The sequence below is a fragment of the Grammomys surdaster genome, unplaced genomic scaffold (assembly GCF_004785775.1).
Source record: "Grammomys surdaster isolate TR1022 unplaced genomic scaffold, NIH_TR_1.0 362, whole genome shotgun sequence".
NCBI lineage: Eukaryota > Metazoa > Chordata > Mammalia > Rodentia > Muridae > Grammomys > Grammomys surdaster.
Window position 1 is genome coordinate 2,416,994 of NW_021604781.1, and position 13,544 is coordinate 2,430,537.

General features: G+C 43.9%; 1 protein-coding gene across 1 annotated transcript in view; it reads right to left on the bottom strand.

The window, feature by feature from the left end:
• Nucleotides 1–13,544, bottom strand: part of Katnal1 (katanin catalytic subunit A1 like 1) — a 53,037-nt gene that overhangs the window by 7,195 nt on the left and 32,298 nt on the right. The window contains exons 5-9 of the mRNA XM_028779779.1: nucleotides 10,277–10,404; nucleotides 9,621–9,726; nucleotides 8,547–8,705; nucleotides 7,670–7,796; nucleotides 4,978–5,112 (exon numbers count right to left, since the gene is read on the bottom strand). Of these exons, the coding sequence (XP_028635612.1) occupies nucleotides 4,978–5,112; nucleotides 7,670–7,796; nucleotides 8,547–8,705; nucleotides 9,621–9,726; nucleotides 10,277–10,404 (655 nt within the window). The remainder of the gene's footprint in view (nucleotides 1–4,977; nucleotides 5,113–7,669; nucleotides 7,797–8,546; nucleotides 8,706–9,620; nucleotides 9,727–10,276; nucleotides 10,405–13,544) is intronic.

Consider the following 13,544-nt stretch of genomic DNA (forward strand, 5'->3'; position numbering starts at 1 on the left):
TTCACTCTGGAGATGAGTACTCAAGCTTCACTCTGGAGATGAGTACTTAGGTTGGTGACGTTGAGGATGGCAAAGCACCTCTCCACAGTGCGGCTGGCCCTCACCTCAGCTGAAGGCTGGGATAGTTAAAACATTGGTCGGTTAAACTCGCCCAGAAAATGGGAACCTAGAGGCAGCCAGGCTTCTGGCTTAACTGCCCACGGCATCAGCTCTCCTTGGGTCTCTACCTCGGCGTTCACCCTGCACACTGTGGACCTGCCAGCCTCTGTGACTGCATGAGCCATACCCTGAACTATTCTATCCATCAGTCTTTCTCTTCCTCTCTCCTCTCTCACTCCTTCCCACACCCCACCATCAGCACACAGACAGACAGATACACTCTATGGATCCTTTTTCTCTGTCTGACCTAGAGCAGACCCTAGTTTCCTTCCATTGCTGAGATAAGATATTGGCTCCCATTTCCAGGTCACAGTCTATCACTGAGGGAAGTCACAGTAGGAACTTAAACAGGAGAGCAAAGGCTGGACGGCTCAGTATTCAATACAGTACTGAACATTACCTCCAACCAGGGAACTCACTCACAGCTAGGAGCCACAGCAGAAACGTGGAGAAATGCCACTTGCCACTTGCCACTTGCTACCCACAGTAGACTGGCCCCACCTGCACCAACTAATAATCAAGACAACTCCCTGCAGACGTGCTCACAGCCCAACCTGATAGAGCCAATCCACTGAGATTCCCTCCGCTAGGCTGTGAGACTCTAGGCTGTGTCAAGTGGACAGCTAAAGCTAAATAGGACAGAAAGTACTCATGCAGTGGTACTACAGGCCTGGACTAGTCAATCTAGAATCAACCCATTTCTGTGACTGGCAAGATGGTGGCTATTAGTAGAAGTCTTCAGTTCCTATGTAGACTTCCCATGGCTGCCTGAGTAACCTCATGTCATGGCTGCCTGGTTCTCACGAGAAGGACATCAGGCAGAAACTATCCTTTCTCTGACCTAGATTTAGAAGTCCTTAGCATCACTTCTGCCACCCTGATCTGAGACACAGGTCACATGAACAGTGCAGGGAAAGGACTGCAGGAGTTAAAGGGAGGGGAGACGTGTGGACCAGACCACAGGGAGGCGGGCAGCCCAGCAAAGCCTCAAGTGGACGAGACAACAGGGCGGAGTCCCAGCAAAGCCACAAACTATTTAAAAACTGGAAATGTGAGACCTAAAATGGATACTCACAGGACAGATATAAAGCAGCAAAGAGATGGTGGAAGGAAGGGTCAGTGGGCAAAGACTGATGGCGCCTGTCAGAAAAACCAGTTAGAGGAAATGACTAGCACCCCAGTGACGGTGGCAGTAAGACCAAACACACATGCAGGATAAAGAAAAGAGAACCACATGTAACGGTCAACTACTGCAATACGAAGGGCACTGTCTTAAAAACAGTGGAGAGGACAGTGACCAGCCGGCTGCTACAGCCAAACGTGCCAGAGACAGTAACTCATAGGCCACCAAACACCCAACTGTCACTTCATTCACAATGGCTTTAAACTAGAAAGACTCTAATATCAACCAACAGGGAATGGAGAGACAGTCTGTGACATGTTCACATCGTGAAACAACAAAAGCAGCAAATCAGCTCAGAGGGGAAGAAGGAAGGTGGACTGGGAAGTGCTCATGACGCTTTTCCTGGAGAGAAGGTGCAGTGCTTCTTGGTGTGTAGTTTCATGGTGGCTGGCATACAGCTGCCGTATCTCAGACTCTTAAGGGGATAAGTTTATTGTGTCTAAGTCAATCCTCAGTAAAACTGATCTTAAAACAAAGAATTAACCAGAGACAGAAAGACACACCTCGACACACAAGGGGACAATGACAGCTGACATCACATTAAAAACAGGCTGAGAGAAGCAACAGCACATCAAGTAAGAAACCCTAGCTGCGGTTCCTCTGATGATGGGGAGACAGTGGCTTAACCTCAGCATGGCTCAGAAGCCACATGAAAAGTCCAGAGGCCAGCTAACAGTCGCAGAAGTAGGCACGCTCATCGTGTGCACTGTGTGGAAATGGTACGAACAGCTGTTGGCTACAGCAGTCAGCTCTGCCCTGAGCTAACACAGTTCCTAGAGACCAGGAAGAAAGGCTGATTGTAGCTTCCCCGTGGAGGTAATGAGAAGAGGGACATGGGCACCCCACATTCCAGCTTCCCATAGCATTGCTGGCTCAGGCTGAGCACTGAGGAGGATCAGCACGCTGTGGCCTGGGGGTCACCAACACCAGATGCCCCGGGGGCTTTGGGATCTTTGCCTATGGCATCTTGAACTCACACAGCTCCATGGGCAAGTGTCCGGGCTTTTCCCCTGATAGGAAAGGAAGAGGGGAACTTATGTCTGACTGTGTCTAATATCTGGCATTCAGGAAAACTGTTTCTGCCTCACTAGACTGTGGCACAGGTAGAGCTTTTATGAGTCTAATTTCCTCATTTTCTGAAAGTAGAAAACAGAGGACCAAGTTGAGGCCTGCCTTCTTTTTTAAGTGCAACTGTTAACAGCTGTGACTTTTCATCCACGATGACTTACACGGTCTACACTGCATGCATGTCCAGAGACATGCGATGGGAAAACATAGAGAAATTCTACTTTCACTCAGTTGACACAATCTAGTCAGTCTGTAAGATTTGTTGTGGTAACTCCTTATTTCTAACATTGGTAATTTATCGGCTGTTCTTGATTATTCCTCTAGAGATTTTTTTAAAAACCCAAATATTTGCCTTGTTAATATTCTATTTCATATTTCACATAACATTCTTATAATTTATTTCCCCAACATACTGAGACTAATTTGTCTCACAATCTAAAATAGTATTAACTCAAGTCTTCCCTTTTTTAAAAAAAAGATGTATTTATTTTATTTATGAGTACACTGTAGCTGTCTTCAGACACACCAGAAGACGGCACTGGATCCCATTACAGTTGGTTGTGGGCCACCATGTGGTTGCTGGGAATTGAACTCAGGACCTCTGGAAGAGCAGTCAGTGCGCTTAACTACTGAGCCATCTCTCCAGCCATCAAGCCTTCATTTTTAATGTACATGTTTACAGACCTTAAATTCACTATGTCATATCACAGTATCTAGTGTGATGTTTTCCTACTAAGATAAAAAATATTTTCTATCTTTCCAATTTTTGTAGGCCCTTTTGTTACTCAGAATTAACTAGTAGTAAAATATTGGGGTAATCTAAATAGCTTACTGATTCTTAATTCAATTCCATTACTGTCAAGAATATGCTCTGCAGTATGCCAGTCTTTAAGATTTTTATTAAATTGAGAAAATTCCTTTCAATGGTACTAGAACCGAATATACACATGGAAGAAATAAAAGCCAACCTACGCATACAATTAATTCAAAGAGAATCACAGATCTAAATATAGTTTCTAAAAGTCAACAGAAGAAGAAAACTATACAGCCTGGGGGTAAGCAAACATTTCCTAAAATACAGGAAGCCCTATTAATAAAAAAGAAAAGAAAAAACCTTGGCAAAAGGTCTTTACCAAATTAAAATACTCTGGCTATCAAGAAATAACTTTAAGAACATTGAAAAACAGGGGCTGGAGAGATGGCTCAGTGGTTAAGAGTACTGACTGCTCTTTCAGAGGTCCTGAGTTAAATTCCCAGCAACCACATGGTGGCTCACAACCATCTGTAACGGGATCTGATGCCCTCTTTTGGTGTGTCTGAAGACAGGGACAGTGTACTGAGTACTCACATACAATAAATAAATAAATCTTTACAAAAAAAGAAGAACATTGAAAAGCAAACTATAAATGAAGAAAAAAATTATAAAAAATGAATGTAAAGAGAATTTATATAAAGTATGAATAAAATATTAAAATTATAAAATGGGAGGAAATACTACATAAGCTTATGAAAAGGTGCTCAATATCTTAAGTCATCAAGAACACAGACATTTCACATGGACCAGAGCAAATAACAGAAACATTGGCGACAGCTGCTGTAGGCCAGGCTGCCGCAGAGCCGGCCTTCCTGTTTATTGATGGTGAGAATGACGGTGACAATATAACACAGGACGACCACTCAGGTTTGAGTATTTCTTATAAAGGTAAGTACAGATGCCTTGTCCGAAGTGGGCACAGCATCAATCTTATGAAGCTGAGCATATACCTCCCCTCTGACTGACTAATCTATTCCATTCATACGATCCCAAAGACCTAAAAACAGTCATCCATAAAAATAATAATAATAGCCAGAAAGTAGAAGCAGCTCATGTGTCTGTCAACAGGGGAACCAACACACAGCAGCAGCATCACACAAAGAGGAAAGTGATGGCGGATACAGTCACATGAGATGATCTCAAAGGCATTGTGTAGGACAAGCGTCCCCAGTGACTGTCCGCTGTCATGATGCTGTGTATACAAAGCTCAGCAAGAGAGAAGTGGTCTGTGGTGACGGGGGACTAGGAATGGAGAACTGGGTGAAGTGCAGGGCACGCAGGCCTCCTGGGGTAACAGAAAGTTCCACATCCTGTCTAGGATGCCAATTCAACTTGACAACACAGTTCAAAGAACTCATCCAATCATACACTTAGGATACACACCTTTCATTACATATACATTTATCTCAAGGGAAAAAGATAAAAACAGCTTAAGAAAACTTCAATATACAAGGGGAAATCAATTTTTCAAAGTACCTAAGAAAATTTTTTAAAAATATTTAAATAAGAGTTAGTGAAACCCAATTTTAAAAGTAAACTCAAGTGGTACCAAACTTATCAGCCCAAGTGCTGCTCTGAAGCTGGGTTTCTCTGAGATGCGGAGGACATCACGTGGTCTCTATTTCCATCACTCAGACTGGCCTTCTAACACCACAGAGGTCTTCAAAGTGCCAGTGATGCAGAGAAATAAATAGAAAAGGGTTAACAGGAAATGACAGAAACTTCCAAACCCAGTAAAAGGCGGGCATCATACCTGTCGGGAGGGGGATGTAGATCCTTTTCTCCAGTCTCCTGCGCAAAGCTTCATCGATGTCCCACGGGAAGTTTGTAGCAGCCAGGACCATCACCATTTTGGATGGATCATCATTTTCTAAGGCTCCTCCAACTCCTGGGCACAGGGAGCAGGGAGAGGCTGTCAGTGTCACCGTGATGGCCACTGAAATCCTTTCCCTCGGCCAGCATCTCTAAGTGTTAGCCACAGCTCTTGGTGAGGCCTCAATGAGGCAGCTTCACCATCTCTGAGGCCTCGACAGAGCAGCAAAACCATGTGTCCACACAAAACAAAACTGAGGAGCTGAAGAATTCAACAGCCTAGGGCAGGGCTCTTTCCAGCTTTTCTGTAAGAAAGCAGTGCATAGAGCTTCTGAAGACTTGGAGTCTGGGCTCTACTTAGTCCTTTCATGTTTTCCCTATCAATTGCCTCTTTTCTGATTTATTTGGGGAGGGGTAATAATTGAGTTGGCTTTCTCAAGAAATGAGAACAGCTGAAACACTGCATAGTGTTTTATGACTAGAAGAAGCATTGTCTGTGTCTTCACAACTACAGTTTTAGGATTAAAACCTTTATCAGAGGCAGATGAATCTATGTGAGTTCAAGGCCAGCCTGGTCTATGTAGAAAGTTCAAAGTCAGCAAGATCTACAAAAAAGAGAGAATCTGTCTCAAAAACAAAAACAACAACAGAACAATAATAACAAAAAGTTTGAGGGTACACAATTGGCACAGGGCAATGCACAGTGAAATATTAATTCATTTGTAAGTTCACAAATATGATTGTTTATCAAGCAACCCAGTTCAACATGCATAATAAATAAATGATTACTAAATATCTTCTTAAATCATTCTTATGAGGAATAAATTTCTCCAACTAACAAACAGCCATAAGTAACGTTAAATGAAATCCTGCTAGTTGAATGTGTATCCAATTACACCCTGGCCCCAATTTTAAATATCTAGTGTTTCCTGTTATGCTTTCCTCCAAAATAAAACATATTACTTCCTTTCGTATATAAGCAGACACTAACATGGACTGACTGAGGGATGAGTGTTCTGGCACACTGTGTCATTGTTGGGCTCTACGAGCCTGGCATCGTGTACCATGTGATGTTAAGTACCCATCCTAAGTGCAGTGGCTTGAGTGAAAATGGTTCCCATTGGTTCCGATGTTTAAGTGCCAGATCCAAAGTTTGTGGAACTGTTTGGAAAGGATTAGGAGGTGTGGTCTTATTGGAGTAAGTGTGTCTTTGGGGATGGGCTTTGAGGTTTCAAAAGCCCAGCCCAAGTTGCAAATCAGATGTGAGCTCTTAAGCCATTTCTCCAGCACTATGCCTGCCAGGCACCCCACCGTGATACTAATACTAACCCTCTGAAACTGTAAGCAAGATCCCAATTAAATGCTTTCTTCCATAAGTTGCCTTGGTTGTGATATCTCTTCACAGAAACAGAATAGTAACCAAGACACTGGGTGTCCAAAGCTGATAGATGATCAGAAACAATACCTGCTGGATATTTTAGACACATTTTCACCTTTTCTTGTGGACTGCTTAAATTGCCTGCTGTCTCTCACACAACTACCAGAGTGAGCTGACTCCTAGAAGTGCGGCACTCCAACTCTCTTTCTTGGTTCCCCAAATGCTTTTCCTCTTTGTCTGGACAATTCTAGCCAGTGTATCAAAGCCCCTCTGCCTTGCAAGCTGCAGCCCTCCCACCCTGACCACTGTGACTCCTACACCCAGAGTTCCCTTCTGCTACAGAGGGGACCACTGTATGACTGTCTAGTCAGCTGTTTGCCTCTGATGTAGCAGCTGATTAGTCTCAAACGTTTGGTCTCAGAACTTTAGATGTTCTTAAAAATCCCTGGAACTCTAAAGAGCTATCATTGTATGGAGTATGTCTATTAATATTTGCCATTAGAAACCAAAGTATAGGAAGGCTAGGTGTTGGCTCAGTGGTGTTTACCTATCAGACACGAGCCTCCAAGTGCTAGCCCCAGCTCCATAAGTATGTAGATAGGTAAGTGGATGGATGGATGGATGGATGGATGGATGGATGGATGGATAGATGGATAGATAGATAGATAGACAGATAGATGGACAGACTGTTCAAAGTATTAATTCATTGTAAAAATAAGGCTCCATGACTCATTAAATTAAGATAAATAACATATCTTTTGAAAGACAAGCATAGTTTTCAAAAATTCCCAAGTCTTGGTTAGAAGACTTTTCAAATGGCTTAGTATATGAGTAAATAAGAGACTAGCTGCCCTCTTCCTCTGCCTCCATGCTTTGGGACACTCGGGTTTTGTGAACCCCGGAATACTCTACTGCATACTTGTTAGAGAATAAAAGCAAAGCCAGTAAATGTGCCTTGATGTTGTTGAAACTGTGTAGCCCCTGTAGAGCCCTCCAGTGGTCTGAAGGCCTCACACCTGTAGAGCCTTGGTGGGCACAGTAGGCCTTGGCTCTGTAACCTAGAACCCGGACTGGTGCATGGTTCACTGTGGACATCCAAGGAGTCATTTAGGATGCATGAACAAGTGGGTGGTTGAGGAACTGATTAAAATCGAGTCACAGCTGCCTCTGACCTGTTCACTGAGAACTTTCAAAGTATAAATCCGACAAAGGTGAGAAGGAGGGACGTTTGAGACACTCGTTATGTGATAGTTACCATCCATCTGGATGAGGAGCTCCGACTTGACTCTGCGGCTTGCCTCATGCTCGTCAGATGTCCCTCTTCGACTGCAGATAGAATCTATTTCATCGATAAAGATCGTGGTAGGGGCATAGAACCTAGCCTTGGGGAGAATATGTTAAAGCGACCATTCAGTGATTTCATAAAGCACTCTGTATTTTTAAGTAGCTTTTGGTTTTCCTTTTAAAATAGCGGCGAATGAAGGCTGCAATTTTTGTCTATTAAAACTGCCACTACTACCTAGTCATTTTAGAAAAAGCCAATCCAAAAATAAACTTACATAGTTGGTGATGCTGGATGAAAGATGCATGGAGATTATATTCTTTTTCTACTATCTATTTGTCTGTTATTACTTTGAGGCAGGTCTTATTGTGCAGCTCTGACTGTTCTGGAAGTGGCGATGTACACCAGCCTAGCCTCAAACTCAAACTCAGAGATCTACCTGTCTGCTGCCCAAGGCATATGCCACCACATCTGGCAATTCTTTCTTGTTTTATGATGAGAAATTTCCATCATGAAAAAAAAATCTTCTTGGCAACAATTTTAAATAAATCAATAACTAATGACAGATCTTCTTCTAACTGACTTCTAAAGTCTTCTGTTTCATCAGTGTGCTAGATGCCCAAACTGTCAATCACCCTCACTGGCCCTTTCCCATCTCATAGAGAAAGATGCACTGAAGACACACCAGGTATCCTACAAAATCCACTATGACCGATGTGTCTACGACTAGTACAAAACAACACTTCTGTTCTCAGAAGATCGCAAGGTACACAGACCTGGATTATGAGGAATCGCATGCCCAGATAGATGAACAATATCTGGAAATCTGAATATGGTATCAATCACTTACCATTTCAAACAAAAGACGGACCAACTTCTCAGATTCGCCTCTGTACTTAGATGTCAGAGTAGAAGAGGAAACGTTGAAAAAGGTTGTCCCACATTCGGTGGCAACAGCTTTAGCCAGCATAGTCTTACCAGTCCCTGGAGGGCCGACCATCAGCACACCCTGAAATTTCAAGATGAGTTAAACAACACACTATATTTAAATACTTTCCATAAACTACCATCATCTGATAATACCGGTGTATGTGAGGATGCCCACTAAAACACAGACTCCCCTGTTGTCATGGTGAGATCAGTGCATTTAGGAAGTGTATCAAGAAAATGATGAATGCCAGATGTGGTGGCGTACACCTTTAATCCCAGCATTCTGGAGGCAGAGGCAGGTGGCTCTCTGAGTTCGAGTCCTGACTGGTCTACAAAGTGAGTTCCAGGACAGCCAGGGCCACACAGAGAAACCTTGTCTCAAAAAACAAATAAGGAAACAAGAAAGTTCTTTCTCCAGGTATCTCTCTCAGGTCAGAGGCAGCCAGAGATAAGCTCGTAATTGATGGTCTATGCAGGTATGGTGGCTCACGTCTATGATCCTGGCGTGTAGGACGTATGCCTAACTGTTCTGGGGCTGAGGAGATGGCTCCGTGGTGAAGAGAAGGTGCTGCTCTTGCAGAGGAGCTGCGCTCAGTTCCCAGCACCCACATAAAACTCACAAGCACCTGTATTTCCAGCTCTAGGAGATGCAACGCCCTCTTCTGGTCTGTGGCGTCACCTACACACACACACACACACAAAGAGACACAGTTTAATTTGCTTAATGTTTTATTTACAGAAAAAGATATCCAAAAGTTCTTAAAGATTAGCCTCTATCTCAGCACCTAAAACTCATGGCTTTGAAGACGGCAGCCTCCGTGCTCTAAGCCCATGTCTCTTGCTGTGTGGCTGCAGCATTATCTCAACTACGAAGTCCCAGCCAGGTGTGGAGGTGAATGTGAGCTGCCCAATGGACTGACTGATGGTGTCAGCACACAGGTCCACAGCAGTGTTGCCCAAGCATCCCTACTCCAAGGCTGTCAGACGTGCTCACCTTCCACGGCCTTCTAATCCCTTTGAAGAAGTCAGGCATCCACATGGGCAGGACAACAGCTTCTCGGAGCAACTTCTTAGCTTCCTCCAGATCTGCTATGTCATCCCTATGAAAGAACAGTTGCATGTTTATTCAAGCCACACTTCTGACTTATGGCCAAAAGGTTATTACTTTAAATTTGTTTACTTATAAAACTGTTCTTATATTAAGACTATATTCTAATTCCTTTTTTAAAGATTTATTTGTTATTTATATGAGTATACTGTTGCTGTCTTCAGACACACCAGAAGAGGGCATCGGATTCCATTGCAGATGGTTGTGAGCCACCATGTGGTTGCTGGGAATTGAACTCAAGACCTCTGGAAGAGCAGCCAGTGCTCTTAACCACTGAGCCATCTCTCCAGCCATTCTAAATCTTACTATACAAAAATGATCAGTGACAACATCCTAGCATTATTAACTAGGACACATTATGCAGCTAGCAAACTCTGTCAGCATGTCAACAGCAAGTTAACATGTAAAGCGTCCTGGGTCAGATGCTGACAGAATGGTTATTACAGACGAAGGCATCATCAGGAGACTGGGGAGGAGAGGAGATTCACAGCAACCCACCCTTATGATGAGTTTTCTTCTCCACTATAATTCAAGACTCTCACCAGTGAATGCTAGGGTTCCTGGACACAATGTCCCTCTCCAGGGCTTCCACCAGATCCTTATCATACCCAGCGCCATCAAACTTGGGAATCTCACCATCGCTTGCGCCATCTTGCATATTTTTCCTTGCCTGGAGGTATGAATAAAAGAAGTTATGGCCAGTGACAAGATAATTCTAATTGAATCATTAAGCTTTCGCTATTTAATGTGTCTGTGTATCCATGTATGTGCATGTATATCCATGTATGTGTGCATGTGTGTCCACATGTCTATGGAGTATGTGCATGGGTCAGGGGTCAGAAGTGAGACCCAGAGTAGGAATGTTCTCTTTAAAAATATCTTCTTATAATTTAAAATAGTATCTTCTGATTGCCTAGATGCCATCCTACCCTATTTAATTTAGCAGAAGTGTCTTGGCTGGTCAGACTTATGTAACCCTCCTCACAGCTACATTCCTTGGCAGACAGTCCCAGGTAAGAGCTCACTAGCCCTCACTGGATCCGACAGGGGAAGCCTGCCTCTGACTCACTGGATACAAAGCATTTGCACCTCTGCTAGAGAACAGAACGTTGATGTGCAAAGAGAAAATTAATTACTGAGCACTGGTCTTATGACAGAACATCTCACACGGTGCTCACGTAATGTAACAGCCCAACGGCGGCTGCTTTTCCTTTCTTTATGGATAAGGAAACAAGCCTTGGGAAAGCCAGGTAACTAAGTGCTTCTCTGCTTTTCTGCAATAGAGCCCTAGCTGTCCTAGACCCATTTTGCATACCAGGTTGGCCTTGAACTCAGAGAGATCCACCTGCTTCTGTCTCATGTGCCACCATGCCAGGTGCTTCTTGGCCTTTTGACTAAGATTAAATGTAAAAACTAAGTCAGACTCCATTTACCAATAAACATTGGGACAGGAAATGTAACTCGGGCCTTCCTGCCTTCCTTACGAAGCCCCTTTCCTTGTCCAATCTCACAACTGACCGAGCTGCCCAATAGTGCAGTGAATGGCTGAGCTGACAGATCCCCCAAGCAGCTAGTACAAAGACTACAGGCAAGATGGACCTGTGACTCTTACTGCTCTTACAAGCTTTCTGAGTCACCACACAGGACACAATGGTTCCCTTCAGTACAGCTCTTGGGGCCCCATCACAGAGTTACTCATCATGGCCCAGAGCAAACACTGTAGTAACATCCAACCCAGCTCTCCTGTCTCCTTTGGCTCAGGACCTTTCAGACTCACTGCCCAGAGGACCCTTTTCAATCACAGCATCAAGACCTAAAGAAAAGTTTAATCTATCCTAAATTCGTTTACTAATGTTGTGTCTTTAAGAAAAAAGAAAGGATTCTAGGCTCTGATTCTCTGAGCTACAGGGCTCTGCAGGCTTCCTGCAGTGCTGAGGGGGTGAGTGTGAAGATGCTCTGACTTCTCCGGGATTTCAACCACAAGAACAGCTTTAATGAGTAGAGCCACGCCCCTTCAAGAACATCAGCTCCTTTTCATCTGATATAAAAATGAAGGGCTCAGGGTTCCAGTGGGGAGACAACAGAACATGATAGACTTCTCCAGTTCTACTTCTGAGGTGAACAGAGAAGCACAGCCAGTACCAAAAGAGAACCAAATGGCTCATGTGGAGGATGTTCTGATCTTCTGAGCCACCAAGTAAATGGTCAAACAGTGTGTTCTGGTGACCCGATCTTGTGGATTTACTTACTTGGGCAGACTAGTGCTAGGGCTGGGTTAAGTGCTTTGTAATATCCTTGTAGCTAAAGTGGCATGTATTAAAACTGATTCTATTAAAACAAGCTTCTAGCATAATGACACAACAAACAATATCAACGAACTTAAAACCAGCTCTGTCTCAGACCACATTTTACAACATGGCTAGGCCATGGCTACGAGTCACACACAAGTCAGTCCCTGGGAAGGCTACAACCATCTTCCAGTACTCTAGAAACAAAGTAGTGAGAGCATCAACAGGAGGAGAAATTGTGATTTGAGACTTACCACATAGAAAGTGAAGTAAAAATTTCACTTTTACACAAGTGCCCACACAACAGGAAGGCTCAGCTCGATACACACCAAGAGGAAGGATCTCTGTCTCAAAGAAATGGGAATCACGGGACTGTCCGAAGCTGGCTGTGAGCAGGTATTACACAGCTCATCCAATTGCAAGTGTGGTTTCAAGGCAGGGTGAGGATGCACCATGGCTCTCACTGAACATCTATCTAGTCCCGTGTGGGAAAGCCAAGCTGTCGATGTGACTGAGGGTAGGATGAAGAAATGGGCAGCACCCAATCTGACCAGCACTTCAGACAACCCTAGTGGCTACTACATGGAAGGATGATGGGCAGGAGGAGGAATCAGAGAAGTAAAAGCCTTGTGTTACAAACATAAATCAGGATGGGGAGAGCTGATACACATGCCGTGTGCCTGAGCAGAAGCAGCCGACTATGCGCCACTTCAGTAAACAGACAGCTTTCAAGCAGTGAAGCTTACACAGTCACCTGGGACACTGGGACTTACACAGAACACTGGACTGGAATGTCACAGAGTGACCTCAGAACTCTTTCCTTAGATTTGCGCACGAGTCATTAAGGTCAGAATTAGCAACCATTTGAGAGTGTGGAGGCTGATAGTCATTTTTTCTTTTCACTAAAGCAAATAGTTAGCTTCTTTGTACTAATTTCCAAATTATTCAAATCAAGACAACTTCCGTAAGGCTCTTTTGTGAGTCATGCCTCTCATTCTATCTGAAGAGAAGGAGGCTCTAAGTGACAAAGAAATATTTATAGCTTGTAGTCAGTAACTGACACAGCCTGTCCCCAAATGCAAATAATATGTGCATTTTTCCTTTGCAGCTTCTCACACGTGGGACTGAGTGATTAAGATCCAGACAGCTCCTGCTCTGTGCTGTGCGTTTACAGACACCTTGTTGAGTGAACTATACCACGGAACGATGACCAGCTGATAAATGTCACACCATGTGGAGGAGGATTCCAGGAAATGTGGGCCATGGAAGCTGACGAGCTACTGCTGGAACCACCACCCACTAGCTGCTCTGTTACTGCAGAGGCCAGTATGAAGCATACCCTTCTTTCAGCGTACCTGACTTTCTTGTCAGGCAGTGACTACATACAGTCACCAGAATGTCTTGGCTGATCTATAGATGGCCTGTGGTTCTTTCTATAAAGCTGCTGCTTCTCCCATGTCCAACTTACCACTGCTGCCTGGACTCAAGAGCGGAAAACAAATGCAAAATTTCTCAGACATAT